The sequence below is a fragment of the Aptenodytes patagonicus genome, chromosome Z, assembly GCF_965638725.1.
Source record: "Aptenodytes patagonicus chromosome Z, bAptPat1.pri.cur, whole genome shotgun sequence".
Classification (NCBI taxonomy): Eukaryota; Metazoa; Chordata; class Aves; order Sphenisciformes; family Spheniscidae; genus Aptenodytes; species Aptenodytes patagonicus.
In genome coordinates, this window is record NC_134982.1 from 17,292,548 (window position 1) to 17,316,268 (window position 23,721).

General features: G+C 41.3%; 1 protein-coding gene across 2 annotated transcripts; it reads right to left on the bottom strand.

The window, feature by feature from the left end:
• Window positions 1-2,113: 2,113 nt before the first annotated feature.
• Window positions 2,114-23,431, bottom strand: TMEM267 (transmembrane protein 267). 2 transcript variants are annotated; one of them, XM_076362690.1, is made up of 4 exons: window positions 23,374-23,431; window positions 20,293-20,437; window positions 17,893-18,280; window positions 2,114-5,877 (listed from the first exon to the last, which is right to left on the bottom strand). In XM_076362690.1, exons 3-4 carry the CDS (start codon window positions 18,214-18,216, stop codon window positions 5,542-5,544), a joined length of 660 nt encoding a protein of 219 aa, XP_076218805.1. In that variant the 5' UTR covers window positions 18,217-18,280; window positions 20,293-20,437; window positions 23,374-23,431; the 3' UTR covers window positions 2,114-5,541. The 2 variants fall into 2 exon arrangements, with proteins under 2 accessions (XP_076218805.1, XP_076218807.1); XM_076362692.1 differs by lacking the exon at window positions 23,374-23,431 and adding an exon at window positions 22,974-23,004.
• Window positions 23,432-23,721: the final 290 nt, after the last annotated feature.

Genomic DNA, 23,721 nt, shown 5'->3' on the forward strand with positions numbered 1-23,721 from the left:
CAGGGAAATAACGTGTTCTCTACCCTCAATCAATACTACTCCTTTTGAGAGATGCTTCCCCCCCCGCTGGTATCGCATACCATCAACAACTCAGGAACCGAGCATTCTGCTATTATCATGCAACTCACCTTCACCCGTGCACTTGAAACCTTTCATCTTTCATGTAAGCTTAGAGTATGTGTACACTATGTGGCAATGCGAACAAACTCACTAAAAGGCCAGTCCTCCTGCAAGCCAGGGAGGTAGAATAACCGGATGAAGAAAAAAGCTAGAGCAAAGCAACTCTGTCTTCGATGTTTGGTTTTTCAATAGCCTATTTTATGATATCAGTTACTTTCTTCCAGAGGAGGTGCATCTACAGCCGGTTGTGTGAGCAATTTGGACAGATTCTGATGAAATGCTCAGTATATGCCTAGTCCGAAGCATTTTCCATCTTTTATTGAATACCTTTCGTGACCATGATAGGTGAATGTTTGTCAACATGTGCCAAAGGCAAAAAAGTTGTACTCAATGTTTCCAAACTTTTGTATCTGTTCACTATAAAGAGGGAAAATGCTCACAGTCTTGATGACTAAGAAGACACTGCCTTTTTTGCAGAGCTAATCCAGGCAACAGAGAACCAAAGAAATGTGCCAACATTCATCCCTTTGAAATAGACAGCAAGGATATATTTTCTTGTAAATCAAGTCACAGCCAAACCGGTTTTCTTATCTGAAATGAGTTTTCAAGAAATTTGATCATTCAACAAGATTTTCAGTGGCAGAAACTAATTGGGAAAAAACTCTTTTTTTGAAACTCAGGATTTTTTTTGTGGGGGTCCGTATTGTGACCGGTACTGTTTAATATCTTCATCAGTGACATACACAGTGGGATCAAGCGCACCCTCAGCAAGTTTGCAGATGACACCAAGCTGAGTGGTGCGGTCGACACGCCAGAGGGATGAGATGCCATCCAGAGGGACCTGGACAAGCTCGAGAAGTGGGCATGTGTGAACCTCATGAGGTTTAACAAGGCCAAGTGCAGGGTCCTGCACATGGGTCAGGGCAACCCCCGATATCAGTACAGGCTGGGGATGAAGGGATTGAGAGCAGCCGAGAAGGACTTGGGGATACTGGTGGATGAAAAGCTGGACATGAGCCAGCAATGTGCGCTCGCAGCCCAGAAGGCCAATCATATCCTGGGCTGCATCCAAAGAAGCATGGCCAGCAGGTCGAGGGAGGTGATTCTGCCCCTCTGCTCTGCTCTGCTGAGACCCCACCTGCAGTACTGTGTCCAGCTCTGGAGCCCTCAGCATAAGACAGACACAGACCTGTTGGAGCAGGTCCAGAAGAGGGCCAGGAAAATGATCAGAGGGATGAAACAGCTCCCCTGTGAGGACAGGCTGAGAGAGTTGGGGTTATTCAGCCTGGAGAGGAGGCGGCTTTGGGGAGACCTTATTGTGGCCTTTCAATACTTAAAAGGGGGCTTATAAGAAAGATGGGGACAAACTTTTTAGCAGGGCCTGTTGTGACAGGACAAAGGGGAATGGCTTTAAACTAAAGGGGGGTAGATTTAGACTAGATTTAAGGAAGAAATTTTTTACGCTGAGGGTGGTGAAACACTGGCCCAGGTTGCCCAGAGAGGTGGTGGATGCCCCATCCCTGGAAACATTCAAGGTCAGGCTGGACGGGGCTCTGAGCAACCTGATCTAGTTGAAGATGTCCCTGGCCATGGCACAGGGGGTTGGACTAGATGACCTTTAGAGGTCCCTTCCAACCCAAACTAGTCTATGATTCTATGATTGTGGACTCAAAATTACCAGTTGATGAGAGCCCATGCTGTGTAACACTTACAATACAAAATTTCTTCTGCCCTGAATAAATTTGCATAATTGACAGAATTTAGATTGGCTCAATTACTTAAACAGAAATGTACTCTTCTGATGCATTTCATCATTTAGAGCCATACTGATAGTATGCTGATGGCATAAAAATATATCTGTTCAAAATTAACTATGTACTAACATTTCCTTTAGACTGAATTTTAACCCCTTCCCTCTCTCTCTTTCTGGAACTGTATTTCCATTAGCAAAGGAAATGTTCTTCTGATAATAAGCTAATACCAATGGCCTGGCTGTTAAAATTATTTCAGTTTAATTCAAACTCACCAGCATTTTCCTTGGAGCATGGCATCAGTTACAATTAATTCACTCATCAATAACCAATTAAAGGCACATGATACAATATACTTCACTGTAGAAAAAAGTGGTACCAGTAGTCATGTGAAAATACAGATTACATTTTAAACTAGAATATAAACTGACAGGAAACGTGTTCACTCTTTCTGTTAAGGCCACTAGGGAATTAGGAGAAATACTATCCTATTTCTAGAGGACTGGGGAGAAGAAACATTCTAACATTTTTCTTTTAACTTGGCAATTATTAGTACGTACTTTTTACAACAGCAATCCATTAATGCAGGAAAAAAAGCAGCACAGTTCTAACAAAAAGAAGTCGGAAAAACCCCACAATTTCTTCAACTTTGTAAGTACAACTTGAAAATATAGGGAAAAAGTTTAGATTAGCATAGTAAATGAGCCACTGAAATAACTAATATTTTAGTGATATGTATCATACATTGTGCATTGAATTATTAGCTTGAGTTTGTTAACATTTTTTTGTGTAATTCACATGCTTTTTGTACTTCACATTTACTCTGTATTGTAATGCATGCAGTAAAGCACAAATTCATTATGGTTTTAGTATCTTGGTTTATTTTTGCCATGGTTTTGCTACACGTGGCAGCTATCAATGCATAGTTGGAAATATCAATTAATTTGAAATGTACATGAAATACCGGTAAGGAATTGTGAGGCAATTCATTTGTAATAGGCAGGTATATCTCCTAGGTGACATGTGCTGAAACAAATATTTAACTTCTTTGTTCTCTAATTTGGCTACCCACAAATTACAGCATTACATGCAACGTGTCAGTTTACCTTGAAAAGCTGTCAATGGCCTGAGCTAACGTAGCCTAAATGTCAGGATGAGGTGTGAGACTGCCATGTCTGTTTAGAGGGAGAGAGAAAGAAGTCACCTGTCGCAAGCGCTTGCTACTTCCCTTAATGCTTTTCTAAGGGGTCTTCATCTATTGCTGTGGTAGAACTGGTATAAGAACACAACCAGAAAAATAATATTTTGAAATACAGCTGAAAATTATTGTAAAAAACCCCAGAAGAATCGCTAGAAATACAGAGAATGAAAATACGTGTTTTTAAACTACTGACGATGTACCCATTAACTGATCCTTAAACATAGCTAGAACAGTACAGTACCCATCTTAAGGACTGTTGGTGGATATATAGTTACCAAAAATGCTACAGCTACAATTTAAAAATCAGAAAGTGTAATTCTCCACTTTGTTCCTTTACACATTTCCCTTTGCAACAAATCTGGATAAAGCACAAAGTTTTACAAATTCTATACCATGAAACAAGAATACAGAAAATTTTCTACATGGATTTAAGTGTTCACTTCTTGCACAAAATATACTCATTTTTAGCATTTCATAGCCTGTAATTTAATATACAGGTTAGAAGTAAATGAACGAGCAACGCTCCTCCTTTACTAAACCATCATGCCTTTGGATAAAAGACAGTTCCTGCTCTGAGGGCTCTAGAGCAAGACATTTCTGATGTTGTTTCTGGGAAACTTTTACATACTATAAAAGACAGAAATCCACAGTATGAGGATAATCCTTTAAGGAATGTCCTGCTTTTCCAACCTTCTTTCCAAGAAAAAACCTTTTATTCATTTTATAATAAAGGCTAAACAGGCCCACTGCACTGTCAGACAAGTTTCCATAAGCAGAGATTTTTAACATGAAGAACAAATAGGGCAGAGACTTCTTTTTGTGGGAAGGCACATTTTGAAAGGGTGAAATACTTTCCATAATTAGCTTAGTGTGCTGCAGAGAGCCTTTAGTACTTTGCAGCCAGAGGTCTCTGGTACCCATTAAGCCAGCCATCCCAGTTAGTATTTTCTGTAATTTTTTTGTACTTCATACTAATATACATTTACTAACATAAATGTAGCATGAACACATCACCTAATCTTTGCACCCTTTGATAACTTAAGTTCAGCACATCCTACCCTATATATGCTCTTCCATAAAAATAATCCCTTTTGAGAGCTATTCATCACAAACTGGAATAATTAAGGCCCTGTCTCCTTAATGGGCAATGGAGTTCAATGAATAAAAAAATAACAAAACAATTATTAATAGACATTTCTCAGCTTGTACACTGTAAACTAGGTAAGAGCTTAATTTTTACTTTGGGACTTTTTCTGAGAAATTTCTGTAAATGAATACTGTTACTTTGAATAGTCCACAGTGCAAATTAATACATTATGAACCTACCACATAATAGCATTTTTCCTTAAGGAACTTATTTATGAAGAAATTTCTATTTCTGTATAATAATAATAATAATGCATTTTATTTTACAGTAATAAGGATGATATTGCACTTAATGGATGTCCTCACTTCCTCTCTTCCAATTCTCTCCCCCATCCCACCAGGGCGGGGGAGAGGAGTGAGCGAGCGGCTGTGTGGTACTCAGTTGCCGACTGAAGTTAAACCACAACAATGGAAAATGTTGTTTACGAGTACAGTAGTAAGGTCTTTAAGCAAAGTCACATGTCGAGTAATTTTGATTTTTTTTTCTATCTTCTGCAATCTTCCCTAAAGCTTATATTTTACTGTAATAAATGTTTGCCTTAAATATTTACAAAAATTCCTTAGTTCCAAATTAAATAATATTCGTAATTAGTATATTTTTAAAAATAAACAATTTGGCCAACACACATAATACTGTAACTGCCTTCTCCTTTATAACCACAAAAAACAGTTAGCAAACTGAGTACCAAGCAACTACAGAGGAATAGAATTTAGCAGAAACACTATATGATAGCAGTGTTCAAAGAAGTGCAGATACACAGTTGCACATTGTGAAATACAAATGGCATTTCTTTTAAAACAGTTGAATACAAGAGTCCAGCAGGAAAGCAAATAAATAAATTCAAAAGGCTAACTGATGTTTTTTAGAAGAGCCATACACTACTAAATTCTCACTAATACTTAGCATTTATATAGTACTTTACATTTTTGAAGTGCTATACAAATGCTATCTAGATGAAGTGTATTATCTAAAGGCAGAATACAAATCCAAAGTGAACGGTGATCAGATGAACGGCACCATGACAGTAAAATGTAATGTAATTACTACAGAGAGAGACAAAGTACTTTATAAATCAGCTAGCTATGCATGAACTATAATGGAAGACCACATATTTTACAAGGGGAATGTATAGATATAAAATTATTACCATTCATTAAACAGGTTTCTATGACCATGAGGAATTGACACAGGAGCTGTAACTGGCTCCACAGGCTTAAAATGCCTAACTCAGAAGTCGTAGGAAACATAAGGAAACCACTTCAGTGATAAACAGACAGCTTATTTCAAGTGCTAATACAACCAACCTTTAAGAGCCACCATTCTTATACATCAATGCGGATTCCATGTTTTATAGACATTAATTCTCTAGTGCCTGTTAAATACATAATAAATGAACATAGATGAGGTAAAGATGCTGTAATTGTCACATACAGCCAATATGGCAAAGGAGGAGTTTTTCCAAACGGGCAGATCCAAAGGCCATGACGAATCCCGTCACGGACGTGATGAGAAGTCCAAGATATGAACAACATCCAGGGAAGAAAGCACCATGAATCCTTAAGCCTGAAAAGGTGCATAATAAACTTTAATGTCAGAGCCACAACAGGAATCACAGTAGAACAATGAAGAAGTGGTCTCTGTGGAAGAGTCAGAGCAGCCTGCAGAAAAGAAAAATATAATTGGCAATGGCTACAATTGTGATAAAAAAAAGAAATGTTTCATGGATGTTTACAGGTGTATTATCAAGTGGCTAAGTGGAAGTGCCAAGAAAAACATACTGTTCCTTTCCACTGCTGTTGATCAAAATCAACAATATGACTATTTAGACGTATGAGAGCTGTGTGCTGCCCTGTCAGTAGCAGGGCTGAGGGTGCTGGGACAGGCTTTTCTCCCTCTATTGTATGATATGAATCACGCATCCTACGAAGCATTGCTGACGGCAAAACAGGGAGGAAGAGGGATGAGGTATGCTATTTGTCATATAGTCATGTGGTATACAGGAACTTGTATAGTCTGCTGCACTGATTATATGTATTCAATTTCAAGATAATTAACAGGAAAACAACCATTCAATACACTTGAAATATTTCATATGCTTTACTGGAAATATTTCATATGCTTTAATGGCATTTATTTTCAAGAATACATCCTGCATTATACTACAGTTCGTACCCGTGAAGTTGTTTTAGTTGGACAATATCTAAAACAGAACAGTAATTTCCAATACAACAAAAATATGATCTGTTACATGTATTTTCATTGCCTTGACACAGTATTCTTTATGGACCAGCAAAAGATAAGTTCAGAAGCCAACATCCAAGTCATTCGTGACTGGGGTTTTTATATCAACAACTTGTTTAACATTAACTCAGTTGAAAACCTGATATTTGGTTTTAATTAAGGTGAATGTCTAGCTAGTAAGATAAAATTTAGCTGTTTTAAGAAGTTATAATTATCAATTTAATATACATACTTGAGAAAATATTCCGGACGTACTTACTAGCAACAGCTAGAACTATCTCCACAAATTCAAAGATAGTAAAAAAAATTAAATAATAATATTTTGGATTTCTAAGTAACAAATAAGTAGATTCTTGTTTCTGTAAGCACAGGAGAAATGATAGTACATTAGTAAAAGATCTATACAGGTGCTGATGTAATATTAATTGGCTCAATTCAGATACTGCTGAACAGTTGGAAAGACTGTAACAGGCACCAGAGATGTACTCTTTGCACATGACAGTGCATCTGATTGTTACGTTGAACATATACCTCACTGCATCTGCTGCAGAAAGCAAACAAAGCATCGCTACAAGATACCAGCCAGTAACCTGTTAATGCTTCAGTTGTGTTAATTGTTGCAGGATTCAACAGCTACGGTACCTGACAGTGAGACTCTGGAATAGCCTCATCAAGTTTTCATGGATAATTTAGACAACTGCTTGGAACCCTGACTTCTCTGTAAAGAAACTTTGATGTAGCCTTAGCCAAGAAATACAGAGATGGAAACATAGGGGCTACCTCGGAATATAATAGCCTGTGCTTTAAATCAAAGCCAACGTTAAAAGTCTTGCAGAAAGCTTTGCTCTATTAGCTTCCCACCACATGCGTGTCCATTACTCTCTTAATCAGGTGACGGGATTAAAAACCTCACAAACTGTCTCAACAACTTTTAACTGTAATGATATGGACCCAACTCCTTAAAGTTGGTGCAAAAGGTGTATTTTCTACAACTTCATTTCTGTTTCATACAAGCAGATTGTTCACGGATTAAAGTAGAAAAATCTTGTGATGGCAAAATTGTTTATCACCTACCCTAAAAAGATAGATTTTTGTTACTGTCAGCAAGAGCCTAAGAAGTCCATACTAGCCTAATTTTGAAAAACCACCCTGGATGGTGACACATTTTGGCAGATATCCTATCGACTAGTCACTATTTCGGCACTTTGAAAAAATCAGCGGCAAAGTCTAAATGAGTCTTTTCTCTCTGCCCTATGGGGAGGTTAGGTGCCAACAGCAACACAGTGAGTAAGGAGAAGCTGAATGTTTATTATGTATGCAATACATCAGTATTAGTGCCAATCTTTATCCAGTTTTGGGGAAGTGATTCTTAAATTTTTTTCATGCAGAATTTTAGATGGCAGGGTTGTTCATACAGCAAACCTGAGTGCTCAGTTTTATCAAGAGAAAACCCTATTCTGTAATTGCAGTACAGTTATTAGGCTTCTGAAATACTCTTGCCCAAGTTCTGAGAGAAGAATAGTCTGTTTTCTCTTTCACATTCTGTAACTAGAGGAACATTTCAGTCCTTGAGCTGCCAAGCCCAAGAGACAGACACGTAGTTCTATTTGGCAATATAAGCTGTTATACTCTTTCTCCTAACAGGCAAGTTTTTTCACCTTTAGAAATCACCAGATCTTAAAAAAAAAAATAATAGTACAAGCCTTTTCTGCCTTAAACCTCCTGAAAAAAGATCATCACGTTTGGGTAGATTTAGGGGGACGTGAGAGATCAGGCTGCAGTTGCAAACAGAATTTATTCACAACACAAATTACCTTTTTCATTTGCCTACGTGTTCAATCAGGTGCAAGATCTTCTTGAAGTTCCTGCTCCTCCAGCCCCTCTCACACACTACAATGAGCAGCTGGAAACAGGAGACAACAATCGCATGCAGGAGAACCCAAGCAAACTCTTTGCTTTAATGCTCAAAGAGACATCATGGAATTTATGTAACAACATGGGCTCCCTCGCTCATATTCTGTGATGAACAAGACTGAAGTCCTTAGTTTTGAGGCTGATCTATAAGTTCAATGTTGAATTAATTGTGTGTATGCAAAGCTTATTCTCCAATTCCAGAAATGCTCCTGTGCAGCCCAGGTTGGTCAGCAGTGGCACATTAACCAGCTCTGTTATGTATGTTTGCCACCAATCGCATTCTCTACACTTTTAGAAGCTGGTAAGTCTTAAGTAGCAAGCTAGCGATTTCTGCACATCTGTTCTGCAACATGAGTGAGTGGGCTACAATCCTGGGGGACACTTCTCATTGAAGTCACACCTGTATCACATTTAGCCCATCATGCTGCTCTTGTTTATCAGTAATGCTGAGTATGACAGCAGGCTGCAGTAACTTTCACCTTTAGAGCTAGTCAGTAAGACAGATTCTTCAAACGCCAATTCTGAGATTATTCTACACTTGTGTGCATATAATACACAGTAAAAACTACCTGGAATACACAGAACTACAAATTCTAAGTAGTAAAGTCTTTGTAGACTTTATACTTGTTGCAAAAATAATGTGGGCGAAAGGGCAGATCACATGCTACTTGGTACACAAGTATTTATCAGAGTAAACATATAAATACCACAGGTGACTATTTACCCTGAATACTCCAGCAAAATAATGATGACACCATGAAAAACAGCCCAATAGCCAAATAATCCAAGCAGCAAGCTGTGTCAGCAGAACAGGAGTAGATGACTGGAGTAGTGTGAAGGTAGCAACTGGAGGTAGAAAGCAATACTGCCTTGTGCTTTGTAGAAGCATCATCAGATGCTTCATCAACAGATTTAAGAGTGATGATGAAGAGCTTTATAGATTATTGTGTAGAGTAATGTGAAAAATACTACTGTTACAAATTAGTAATAGTGGTGCGGGTAGTTAATTAGATTTCTTAATTTATTAGTTACTTAGTAATGTGTTGCATAAGCAGTAAACGTTGTAGTCTCTTAAATCAGTTACTCTCAATCCTGTAATCTAAAGAGGAACAGTGGGACTGGAACTAACAAATACATAGTAAAAAAGTATCCCACAAAGTAATAAATTACATAGGCAACAGCCTGAAATTACGACATGAAACTGAAAGGCGCATCATATTAAGCTGAGGAAAGAAAAATCACATATTAAAATCAGGTCTAGCTTGCTAGGCAACAACACAGCAGAAAAGTTTATGGGTATTAACATTAGATCACAAACTAAAAAGACTCTGATGGCATTGCAAGAGGACATAAAACCTGTAACAGATTTTTTTTTCTTTTTAAAAAGACGGAAGCGTTGTATGCATGTGACATTAAAAGGAATTAATCTATGCTATTTGGCTCAAATGAAGTCTCACCTAAGATACTGTAACGCAGTTTGGGACAGGACACTTTAAAAATAATTTAGGCAAAAGGCAACCCAGAAGAGATGAGAAAAATAGTAAGAGGTTTAGAAAACATAAATCCAGGCCCTTCAGATTTTTTTGCGAGTTATTTAGTCAAGAAGAGACTTTTTGTAAAGCATTATGGTTTTGCAAGTTGTAAGAGTAATGCTGTTACTGCATGGTTTACAGGTAAACATCCTTTGTTAGCCCATTTAACGTATGGAAGGGGGAGGAGTTTGTAGGCAAACTTTGTAGGAGTTTGGGCATCTTGCCTTCTCCTTACCTCAGCTAAGTAAGTTTGGCTACTAAAGGGTTATTCTTCTAACCCATGATGAGCAGTAAGCCTCCTCCAGATATGGTACTAGTGAAAATGGGATTCCAGCTTTTGGTGTCTGTGCTGGTGACGTCAAGGGACCTGACACAAGCAGTGGTAAGAACTTGTATTTGCGAATCCAGCACATTGATGCTGACAGGCAGGACCACGCTTGTTGCCAGTGGGAATTTGAGGACTATTAATCTATTTCTTTTCACCATTTTTCACCACTCTGTCGTGGGGCATAGTGAAAATCTCTCTGGAAATGTTTCATTGCTATCATTATGAGAAAATTCTGAGCCTTTTATCCTGGCCTTGGATAACATCCGTATACTAGAAACACATGGAATGAAGCACGTTGGAAGGGACCTCTTGAAGATCAGCTGTTCCAACATAGACCAAGTTGCTTGGCGTCTTGTCTAGTCAAGTACTGAATTTTTCCAAGGGTGGCAATTCAACAACCTTTCTAGACAATCTATTGCAATGCTATACGCCCACACTGTCATCTTTTTTCCAAGGTAGCTAATTGGAATATCCCTCACAGCCAACTCGTTCTCTCTCATTTTCTCACTGTGGGCCTACCAGAAAATATTAGTTCCATTTCTCACATAACCTCCCATTAAGTAGTTAAAGACAACAATTAGATCTCTTATCTAATTAGATCCTAATCAGACCTTCCCTTTAACCTTCTCTTCTCCAGACAGAACAAGCTCTATTCTCTCAGCCTCTCCTCTCCAGTCCCCTGACCATCTTGGTGGCACTTTGCTGGACACTCTCCAGTATGTTAATATCTTTCATAGAATCACTGAGGTTGGAAAAGACCTCTAAGATCATCCAGTCCAACTGTCAACCCAACACCACCATGCCCACTAAACCATGTCCCTAAGCGCCTCATCTACACGTCTTTTAAATACTGCCAGGGATGGGGACTCAACCACTTCCCTGGGCAGCCTGTGCCAATGTTTAACCACTCTTTCAGTAAAGAAATTTTTCCTTACATCCAATCTAAACCTCCCCTGGTGCAACTTGAGGCCATTTCCTCTCGTCCTATCGCTAGTTACGTGGGAGAAGAGACCGACACCCACCTCGCTACAACCTCCTTTCAGGTAATTGTGGAGAGTGATGAGGTCTCCCCTCAGCCTCCTTTTCTCCAGGCTAAACAGTCCCAGTTCCCTCAGCCGCTCCTCATAAGACTTCTTCTCCAGACCCCTCACCAGCCTCGTTGCCCTTCTCTGGACACGCTCCAGCACCTCAACGTCCTTCTTGTAGTGAGGGGCCCAAAACTGAACACAGTAGTCGAGGTGCGGCCTCACCAGTGCCCAGTACAGGGGCACGATCACTTCCCTACTCCTGCTGGCCACACTATTTCTGATACAGGCCAGGATGCCATTGGCCTTCTTGGCCGCCTGGGCACACTGCCAGCTCATGTTCAGCCGGCTGTCGACCAGCACCCCCAGGTCCTTTTCCGCCAGGCAGCTTTCCAGCCACTCTTCCCCAAGCCTGTAGCGTTGCATGGGGTTGTTGTGGCCGAAGTGCAGGACCCGGCACTTGGCCTTGTTGAACCTCATACAGTTGGCCTGGGCCCATCGATCCAGCCTGTGCAGGTCCCTCTGCAGAGCCTTCCCACCCTCGAGCAGATCAACACTCCCGCCCAACTTGGTGTTGTCTGCAAACTTACTGAGGGAGCACTCGATCCCCTCATCCAGACCATTGATAAAGATACTGAACAAGACTGGCCCCAAAACTGAGCCCTGGGGAACACCGCTCATGACCGGCCACCAACTGGATTGAACTCCATTCACCACAACTCTCTGGGCCTGGCCATCCAGCCAGTTTTTTACCCAGCGCAGAGTACACCTGTCTAAGCCGTGAGCCACCAGCTTCTCTAGGAGAATGCTGTGGGAGACGGTGTCAAAGGCCTTACTGAAGTCCAGGTAGACCACATCCACAGCCTTTCCCTCATCCACTAGGTGGGTCACCTGGTCATAGAAGGAGATCAGGTTGGTCAAGCAGGACCTGCCTCTCATGAATCCGTGCTGGCTAGGCCGGATCCCCTGGTTGTCCCGCTCATGCCTTGTGAGTGCCCTCAAGATGAACTGCTCCATAATCTTCCCCGGCACCGAGGTCAGGCTGACAGGCCTGTAGTTCCCTGGATCCTCCTTCTGGCCCTTCTTGTAGATGGGCGTCACGTTGGCAAGCCTCCAGTCGTCCGGGACCTACCCCGTTAACCAGGACTGCTGATAAATGATGGAGAGTGTCTTGGCGAGCTCCTCCACCAGCTCCCTCAGCACTCTCGGGTGGATCCCATCCGGCCCCATAGACTTGTGAGCATCCAGGTGGCGTAGCAGGTCATTGACTGCTTCCTCTTGGATTATGGGGGGTTCATCCTGCTCGCTGTCCCTGTCTTCCAGCTCAGGGGGCCGAGTACCCTGAGGATAACTGGTCTGCCTGTTAAAGACTGAGGCAAAGAAGGCATTAAGTACCTCAGCCTTTTCCTCATCCTCGGTGACAGTGTTCCCCCCCGCATCCCATAAAGGATGGAGATTCTCCTTGGCTCTCTTCTTGTCATTAATATATTTGTAAAAACATTTTTTGTTGTCTTTAACGACAGCGGCCAGATTGCATTCTAGCTGGGCTTTTGCCTTTCTCATTTCCTCTCTGCATGACCTAACGAGATCCTTGTACTCTTCTTGAGTCGCCTGCCCCTTCTTCCACAAGCGGTAAACTCTCCTTTTTTTCCTGAGTCCCAGCAAGAGCTCCCCGCTCAGCCAGGCCGGTCGTCTTCCCCACCTGTTCTTCTTACGGCACATGGGGACAGCCTGCTCCTGCGCCTTTAAGACTTCCCTCCTGAAGATCGTCCAGCCTTCCTGGACCCCTTTGCCCTTCAGGACTGTCTCCCACGGGACTCGCTCAACCAGTGTCCTGAACAGGCCAAAGTCTGCCCTCCGGAAGTCCATGGTTGCAGTTTTGCTGCCCCCCCTCCTTACTTCACCAAGAATGGAGAATTCTACCATTTCATGGTCGCTAAGCCCAAGACGGCCTCTGACCACCACATCTCCCACCAGTCCTTCTCTGTTAGTAAACAGCAGGTCGAGCGAGGCACCTCCCCTGGTAGGCTCCCTCACCAGCTGTGTCAGGAAGGTGTCTTCCACACACTCCAGGAACCTCCTAGACTGCTTCCTCTCTGCCATGTTGTATTTCCAGCAGACATCCGGGAAGTTGAAGTCCCCCACGAGAACAAGGGCTAGCGATTGAGACACTTCTGCCAGCTGCTTGTAGAATGCTTCATCCGCCCCTTCATCCTAGTTGGGTGGTCTATAACAGACTCCCAGCAGGGTATCTGCCTCGTTGGCCTTCCCCCTCATCCTTACCCATAAACACTCGACCATATCATCATCACAATCATTGAGCTCTATACAATCAAAACACTTCCTAACATACAGGGCCACCCCACCGCCTCTCCTTCCTCGCCTGTCCCTTCTGGAGAGTTTATAGCCATCCATTGCAGCACTCCAATCATGAGAGTCACCCCACCATGTTTCTGTGATGGCGACTAAGTCATATCTCTCCCGCTGCACAATGGCTTCCAGCTCCTCCTGTTTGCCGCCCATGCTGCGTGCATTGGTGTAGATGCACTTGAGCTGGGCTATCGATTTCACCCCCGGCATCGGCACGCCACCCCTAGGCTCATCTCTAGTGAGCCTGGATTTATCCCCTTCCCCCTTCGAACCTAGTTTAAAGCCCTCTCAATGAGCCCTGCCAATTCATGAGCAAGAATCCTTTTCCCCCTGTGAGACAGCTGAACTCCATCTGCCGCCAGCAGGCCCGATGCTGTGTAAACCTCCCCATGATCAAAAAAGCCAAAATTCCTCTGATGGCACCAGCCCCTGAGCCACGTGTTGATCAGGTGTGTTTTCCTGCTCCTTTCAGTATTCTTCCCTGCCACTGTAGGGATTGAGGAAAACACTACCTGTGCTCCCGATCCTTCAACCAGTCGCCCCAGTGCCCTGAAGTCCCTTTTGATCACTGCAGGACTTCTCTCTGGAACCTCATCACTGCCAGCCTGTATAACCAACAGCGGGTAGTAGTCGGAAGGCTGTACCAGACCAGGGAGCTTCCTAGTGATGTCTCTGACCCGGGCCCCAGGGAGGCAGCAGACTTCCCTGTGGGACGGGTCTGGTCGGCATATTGGCCCCTCTGTTCCCCTCAGAGGGGAATCGCCTGTGACAATTACCCTCCTTTTTTTCTTAGCAGTGGCAGTCATAATGCGTAGGGCTGACTGCCTCACCCTAGGCGACCCCCTGGATGGACCTTCGTCTACATCCTCGTTTGCCTGGCCCTCAAGTTCCAGGGCCCCATATCTGTTGTGTAAAGGCAACCGGGCAGGTGAGGGAGGCCAGGCGGGGGTTTGCCTGGCACCCCGAGCAGGGACCTGTTTCCATTCCCTCCCGTCGCTTAGGTCCCCTCTTTCTATCTGGTGGCAAGAGGGCAGGGGATCCTCTGCTTCTCGTGGAGCCTCCATCTGCTGCCTTTGCCTCAGGGACAGTAGGGTGCGGCTCCACCAATCTACCTCCCTCTCACACTCCCGGATACTCCTTAACCTTTCCACTTCCTCCTTCAGCTCTGCCACCAGGCCGAGCAGATCATCCACCTGGTCACACCGCACACAGGTGGTGTCTCTGCTGCCCTCCGGTACAGCTGACAGGCTCAGGCACTCCCTGCAGCCAGAGACCTGGACAGCTAAAATTTTAGCTAAAATTTAGCTAAAATTTCAGGTTATTCTTCTACCTGCAACATCCTGTATTTTTGATCTGAAAAACATTTTTGGGGAGAGCACAGCAATCAGCGGTCTTTTGCAGAGAGGCCTTAAAGAATAAGAAAACAAGATCTAACTGTCAACAGCAATACTTTAGGCTGGATATTAGAAAAACAATTTCTAGCTGCTTGGGAACTAAACCAACACAGGAACAAATTAAGTAATGAAACTGCAATAATTTGTTTGGGATACTAGGGATAGGCTACACAAACATTCTCCATCGTGGAAAGTGCAAGCATACTTAACCTTGCCTCACTGAAGGCAGTAACCAGATAGGTCACCTCCCAATTCTATGATACAATACAATACTCAACTTTCTAAACAGACATTAGTGAAGAGTGTCATCTAGTGGTCATAATTAAGAAAAAATTCTGGTGATAATCTCAAATGCAAGGAAAAGTAGCAATAAGATTTTAACAATACTTTCTAATAACTAGCCATTCATTACTTGCATTTAGTGATTTTAAAATAAGAAAATATACATTAGAATAATTACAGATTTAAACGCGATACTAAAATGTTAATATTATAGGACCCAGTAATCAACGAAACTAACTTTCCTTTTCTTTATACAGTTTTATAATTTTAGAGTATTTCCGTATGCAAAAAGTACAGAAAAGGGAAGAACTAGGAACTACCTAGGGAGGAACAACCCCAGGCAACAGTACACGCTGGAGGCTGACTGGCTGGAAAGCAGTTTCGAGGAAATGACCTGGGGGTCCTGGTGGACAGCAAGTTGACTATGAGCCAGCAACGTGACCTTGTGGCAAAGGCGGCCAGTGGTATCCTGGGCTGCATCAGGAGGAGTGCTGCCACCGGGTCAAGGAACGTATCTTTCCCTTTCTCCTCAGCACTCGTGAGGCCACCTCTGGAGTGCTGAGTCCTGTTCTGGGCTCCCCAGTAAGACAGTGACATGGAGCTACTGGAGATAGAGTCCAGAGAAGGGCCAGTAAGATCATGAAGGGACTGGAGCATCTTGCATGAGGAAAGGATGAGTTGGGACTGTGCAGCCTGGAGAAGAGAAGGCTCGGGGGGATGTCATCAAGGTGTACAAATATCTGAAGGGAGGGTGTAAAGAGAATAGAGCCAGGCTCTTTCCAGTGGTGCCCAGTGGAAAGATCCAGTGGTTCCTCCTGAATGTAAGGAAACACGTTTTCACTGTGACGGTGACTGGGCACGGCAACAGGTTGCCCAGAGAGATAGTGGAGTCTGCATCCTCGGAGATACTCAGAAGATGTCTGGACACGGTCCTGAGCAACCGGTTCCAGGTGAGCCTGCTTCAGCAGGGGGGCTGGAAAAGATGACCTCCAGAAGACCCTTCCAACTACAACCCTCTGTGATTCTGTGAAAATGCTGTCTTTGTTGAGGACAAATATAAGGGGAAAACTGACCAAATGCACAAACAGGAAAACGTCTTTTCTCTACAACAAATTGTGATATTGTATGTAAACAAAAACTATTTTCCCATCAGAAGTCTGATTTTTACATCTCAACTATAAGCAATAATGCTTCTTGCATTTAGCTGTCTCCTACGTATTTTGAAAAAATTGGTAAACCACTTTGCATTGTTTTTCTTTAACTAAAGGATTACAAAGAACAGCAATTTTCCTTCCACCTCCTTCCTTCCTCCGCTTTCTTGGAGCTATTTCCTCTGTCATCCATATGAAGAGTGTAACATTATTATGAGCAAACTGGAGAAAAAAGAAGGCAAGATGGTCAAACAACAAAGTTATGCTCTGGTTGAATGGATAAAGGTCAGTATCTTCCCCTTCTCCTGTGCAGGTCCATCTGTAGGTGGGGATGTAAATTTTTGGGGAGGGGAGAGTAAGTAGCATGTATGTATACGTATGCTAGCAACACCAGCATAATCAAACTGTGAGGACTTGTGTTGCTGAGCAGAGCAAATTCCTGATAACAAGCAGAGTGGCAGGGCTCTAGCTATGGGGACCAGGAGCTAGCTGGGGGGAAGGAGTGTCTGCCTGAGGTACGAGATCTGGAGGGCAGTGTTAAGAGAGCTGGGGCTGGCACAGCCGGAGCAGTGCAAATGTTTTGCAGAGTGTACAGAAGAGATTTCTGTGGTCAGGGAAAGCTAGGTATATATGTTCGGAGCAGGCAAGAAGACAGGGTTATATGTACATGTGTGAATGGGGAAGCAGGAACAGGACACACTTCAAACACTGGAGGACCACTGAAAAGGAATGCCATAATCTGGTAGTACCAATCATAGTGAGAAACTCTGTCCTAACAAGCAGTTCTGCAAATGGATGATTTGATCCCATATATTCCTTAACAGGCGCCAATTCACCTTTTTACTTGTCTTAACAAGTTTGACACTTGCTTTAATTTTTTTTTTTTTTTTTTTTTTTTTTTTACAACCAACTATATTTAAGGGAAACTCAGACTGCCTTTTTAAAGGTGACAGCTCATATATAGCTTGTTTGTGGGAAAAATATTTAGGTCTGGCTAAAACCAAATGTACTACTTCTCAGTAAGACTGAATGAAATCAAAGAGCAGCTGGATTATCTACTTTCCAGATATTTCTACCCCTTATTGTAAACAGAAATGGAATAATCCACTTTATACACAAAGCATGCATGGCCACACTTAACTGTTTAACTTGGATAACAAAGCAACTATACGATACAGATAGGATATCATGTACACAGGCTTTCAGAATGCCTTTTTCAGCGCCTTGTAAGGAGCAGAACTTACCAGCAGATGTAAAATATTTTTAGGACTTTTAAAATTGTAACAACTGCATACAAATATAATTCCCATATATCTATTAAAAATGTATCTAATTAAAGTATCATTGGAACTTTTTTGTTTCGGGTATGGTAGAAGAACAAAAAAGTAAACAGTGATGAAGAACGAATCCAAACAATCACTGATCTGTTGACTTACCTTTAATGACAGGGAGCCAGCAAGAAAGAAGTGGTCCACATCAATGACAGAGGCGAGGAAGCCAGCCAGAGTGACCTCAGTGAAGTCACTTTTCTTCCTGAGTCCAATCACTATTGCCCAGGACCACATTCCTAGTATACCATGCACTGCATTATCAGAGAAGGCTCGGAGCCAGTCATTTTGCTGAATGAAAGAAAACTGCAGAAGTCTGTCTGCTACAAAGCAGAATATCCCCAAACCTAGACTAGAAATAACTGAAGCTGTGCTGAAAGTTTGGAGAAGAGCATGGGCCTTTTCAGTCTCAGATGCCATAGCAAAAACCATGTCTCAGCACACAAAATGTCATCAGGATATACACTGTGCATTGTCCTTTGTATCATCAGTTGTTCTGTAAATGTCAGAGAACAAAAAGAAAACTATTAAAGAAAAAAATCCATTAGCACAAAGCATTTGTTATCACAGCTACAACTTAGAATAAAAAAAACCAATTTCAACGCTTGCATTTAATATTCCTAGGGAATCTTTGATTTCAGTTAATTTGTTGACTTGAACACTACAGCTCTGAATTAAAACACTTGTCCTGTTTTAATTAGAACAAGCACGTTTGTAACATGGAAAGCTCTAACTCCACTTTCTGAAATCTTAAGTTTTACGGAGTAATTTGAAACGTGTCTATGGTAATACATTGAATATGTTTCAAGATTCCTCCTGGTCTTAAAGACATGATATTCATCAAATTAAATCCTTTACACTGTGACAACAAAAAAAAGATTCAATTTGGAGGATTCTCACTGACACTCAAAAATCCCAAATGTCTCTATGCAACAACTGTTAAAACTGAGTTTCTAATCTATAATCCAAAACACTATTTTCATTTACATACTTTGTAAACATACATATTATCACCCTGGTACCCCTCTCTGAGCAACTCCTTGTTTAGTTTGGAGACTGACACGTAGAATAAGCATTAAGAAAACCAGAACCACTAAAACATCTTCACTATTTATCATAAACACAAAGACAACAACCATTCAGTCAATCAGAAGTAACCAAAACTAACTCCTTACAGAGCAAAACTACATATGCTTTTCCTCAGTATGTGCACCAGCAGCAAACTCTGTTACTTTTAAGACTTGTCTATTGCCTGCCACATTACCTTCATAACAGCTCTTTTTGCAGAAAAAAAGAAAATTAACTAATCCCAGTCATTTTACTTTTCAAAAGTTGACCGTTGTAATTTGAAAATAAAGGCACTGTTATTAGCATTAATAATCACTTAAAAGTCCTTAAAAACTATTTATGTTATGTAATTGTTATGAAACCCTCTTGTACAAGGTGATTTCTTGGGAATAATTATTGTCCTTAAATAACTGCTTGACACCTCAAAAAAAAAAAAAAAATCCAAAAATAATTCAAGATCTTAAAGACACCCCCACCCTACTCCCAAGAAGCAATTATAGGACACCCAAATTACAAAGAGGTACTCATTTCCATCATAACATTAAAAAGAACACTTTTGAAACAAAAATCCTCATATAAATGATGTATTCCCTAGCTTTGTTTCGTTAAACACACTGAAAAGCGGTCTTTGAAGGACAGTATCAATTCTAACTGTCCCAACTGTTATGCTCTTCTGTCTTTTTGGGGAACCATGGAGATAGACCACAGTTTCAAAGCCTACACCCTATCGAAAAATGGATTCTTCCCAAGAGGTTGCTATTTCTCTGTAATACATTAAATCTTGATAATCCTTCTTCTTACAGTTCTATCAGGTAAATTTTTATTCTAAATGGGCTTTTTATGAGTATATTAGACTTCCTTTAAAAACAAATACTTCTAATAATGTTGACACATAATAGTTTATTATTTTAAACACATTATTGATTATAAACCCCAGAAAATATAAAATGTTTCTTCTAGCTTATTTACATGCCTGTTTATTGTAGAATTATCCACAAGACATGACTACTGGCATTGACCTTTACAGAAAAAAAGCCCACTGAAGCATTTATTCGGAAAAGGTAAAAAAAAAAAAAAGAGAAGAAAGTATGAATAATACATGGACTTTGCACACAGATGAAAAAAAGTGGGTCAAATTTGGAGTCTGTTAACCATGACTGTGCCTCTTCTGAATGAACATGTAGACACAAAGTATCTCCTGAAACTCCGGAACTGCCATTTTCTGGTGTGTGACTTTACAATATACAATACATTTCTGAATAAATTGCATTTTAAGGAACAAACTGTGATTTCCTCACAAACGTTTCTTCTATATAACCATCATGTCAGATTGGATTTTATTTAAAATTACCATAAAATCTGTGTAAGAATCCAATCTGGGAAGAGCTGATGTAGCAACGTACCTTTAAAAAGCACACCAGTATTCAGAATCAAACTTACCCTAGGACTAGGACATATTTTTTCCATTGCAGTTGCCTTATTCCAGTAGGAAACATGGTCTATGCCTCAGTGTTGAGCCTCCGTGCTTTCTGAATGCAGTCTGCCCAGTCCAATGCAGGAAAGACCAAACACCATTTGTTCTATCCTAAATAAATTGAACCAGGCAGCAGTAAGCACCGATACTACACAAAGCTCTTCAAACTCTCTACAAAACACATATGAAAACTGAACAATAGTAAAAAATACAGAAAGAAGCAACATCTTTTCAATGAATTCCTGGACGGAGCTAGAAGCAACTTCAGCTAGGGCTTAGAAGCTCTGTTAAAGAAAGCAGGAAAAAAAGACCATAAAACAAGAGAAGGGCACCAATAAAGATGGAACAAGACAATAATTAAAAGATAATAAAACCCAACGTCGTAAAGTCAGAAAAGGGCACTTCCAGTTTTAAGCTTCTGTTTTAAGTAATTGCATTTCAGAATATACAGACATCTATTTTAACAGATGTGTGCCTGAAAGAACTGTGTGTCTGAGAGATTCCTACCTAATGAACATTTAAAAGTCACATTCGGGGATCTCTTTTTAATTTCATTCCATCAATTAGTGACCTTGGAATAGATAAACAGAGACCTATAAATTCAAATAGCAACAGAGGTTTGTGTCAGTTCTGTGGTAGGCTTACACTGCTTTGCTATGGGTATTATTAACATGTGCATAAAGTATAGAGGAAAAATATCACTACAGACTTAAAAAAAAAATCCAAAATGAGTATGATTTGAGAATTACGTATTATGAGTGAAATAAAGGTAGCAATGCCAACTGGAAAACAAGGACAGTATGTGAATGGGTGTCTCTGAGCCAGAATGAGGAACAGAAAGCAAAAATATGGCTTCAGATTACCCTTAGTCAAGAGCTATGTCTGTGGCATAACAGCTCTTTTTGAACAGTCTGTCTCTGCCATCTTTTATAGACAAAAATGACTGCTCTGTATGTAAAAATCAAGTCACATTCCCAGGTACAACGGCATAAGTATAAACATTCTGCAGATCAAGACTGAAATCAGACTAGAAAAAGCAAAACTCTGTTCAACCAAAATAACCTCTGAAATTACAATTTTTAATATAAAACTAGAAACTGTATTTGTTTTGTCTGAAAAATAATGATTTTCAGACCGTTTACAAAATATCACAATAAAGTATCATAGGTTTTTCTATCCTATAAATCTCAGAAAGCATAGTTGTGGAACTTACATTCTTGTTAAAACAGAACAGTGGGAAACGTATTACAGAAGAATGCTTAGAAACCTATGGGTGGTCAGTACAGTTAACATATTGAAGGAAAGATTTAGGTTGGGTTTACATAAAACACATGCACACAGCTGATAGAGTAACACTGCTTAGAGTTATGATTTCTCATGACATTTTTATATCAGATAAAGCATTATGCATATTCTCCCCCTATACCCAGAAAATGCAATTTTGCTGATATACTTAATTTCATTTAAGGAAATTATAAAAATCATTTTAACAAACGCACAGTTAACATTGTAAGTTACTGACCCAAGAAGACCAAAGCTGTAAATATGCATTTGGGGAAACAGTTGACACTAAGAGGCCTTTCAACTCACGGTGTAAGAGCAAAACAAAAATCTAATGGCTAAAATTATCATTTAGAAATATTGCTCTCCAAAATTTTTGCCCTAATTTTGCAAGAAGTTATCAGGTACATGAATACATACAGGAATTTAATGCATAAAAATAGCAGAATTATGCACTTTATGCAAGAAGTCAAAAGATCGCAGTAGTCGGTTACAATTCTATAGTCTCCTAAAAAAACATTATTTGAGATTGGATGTTAATTTATATGAAAAGCTCCATAAAGTACAATTAACATTTAAGACACGAGCTCAAACCTTTAATGTATTATCTCATGGAAAAGCAGATCCGAGCCTAAAACAATCTGTGAAGAACTGATAATGCAAATATTTTTGGGTCAGATAATTATAATGCATTATTGGGGCTGGAGGGTGGAAGGAGGCTGAAGAGGAAAGAAGACAAAAGCATGCAAGAAATCTGTAGGATTTTACCAAGATACTGAGGAACAAACTGAATTAAACCCACAAAGAAATTAAGAAAACCACCCACCCAAACAAAACCCCCATAAAATCAGCATTTAATTAAATTGTTTATTTCAGGGACCATAAATTAAAGTGTTTGAAAAGAGATACCAAGACACCAAAATGTAGACCTTCTCCTTAATGAGTACTTCGGAACTGAGATGCACCTAAAAGAAAGAGTTGAAAGAATTATCCTAAAAGTATTTAGTAACTAGAAACAGACCACAGTACTATCCAGTGGAAGAAAAAATCATTTGTCATCCTAGACAAAAAAAAAGGGGGAAGAAAAAAGCATGAGCAGTTTATGTATTACCATCATTAACTACAACAGCATTCGGATCATAAACAGCTAATCCAATTTAAGATTAAAATACAATCAATATGTGTAACTAAAGAGAGAGACGAAGGAAGAACAGGCACGCGGCAGACAGACATGTAAAACTACAGAGATCAGCAACAATTTTTATGTCTTGAGGAAAGGGTATGCTTTGTCGCAACACCCAGCACCAAACCCCTTATCAGCCATCTCCTCAGTCATTAAGAAACAAAAATGTACTGTCATCCTTACCGCAAAAACAGAGCCAAGAGTGTTAGGGAGCCTCACATGTAAGTGACATGCTTGGCTTTAGGTAAAGCACCACACCACCGTTTATGTTAAGACCTGACACGACATATGGGTACCTATATTAATAAAACAGGAATTTGACGCTGGCTCCTGTCAGACTGCTACCACAGTCTTCCCCCGCTTTAGCTTCTTCTCAGTAAAACCCATTGCCTTGTAAACGCCCCGGGGTCCCCTCACCAACGGACCCCCGAAACCCCAACACCGCGGCAGGCAGCCCGGAGCCATGAGGAGAAGCCCGCGTCTACCCTGCCCGGGCGGCGGCGGGCGGCTTCCCGCCTCCGCTGCCGAGGCAGCCCCCTCACCCCGCGGAGGCGGGAAGCCGCCCGCTGCCCTCCGCGCCCACCTGAAGTGCGGCCGCCGCCAGCCGCCCCCTCAGCCCCATGAGCGAAGCTGAGCCGTCCGCCCCGAGCCCCGTCGGCGTGGGGCTAGGAAGCATGCGTGGCCGCGGAGCACGCTGGGACCGCGGCCCGCCCGCCGCGGCCGAGGGAACCGCCTGCCTCCTCCCTTCGCCGGTGCCGCGCTGGGGTGAGAGGAGCGGGGCTTGGTTTTGAGAACTTTTTCTATAAACGTTAAAAACAGAGTTTGGGTATTCACCACAAGATTAAATAAAGCGCTGGAGGAGAAACCAACGGTAAAAGGCTAGTATTTGATCACTAAAGATACAGTGCACCACCGCGTGACAGACCACACA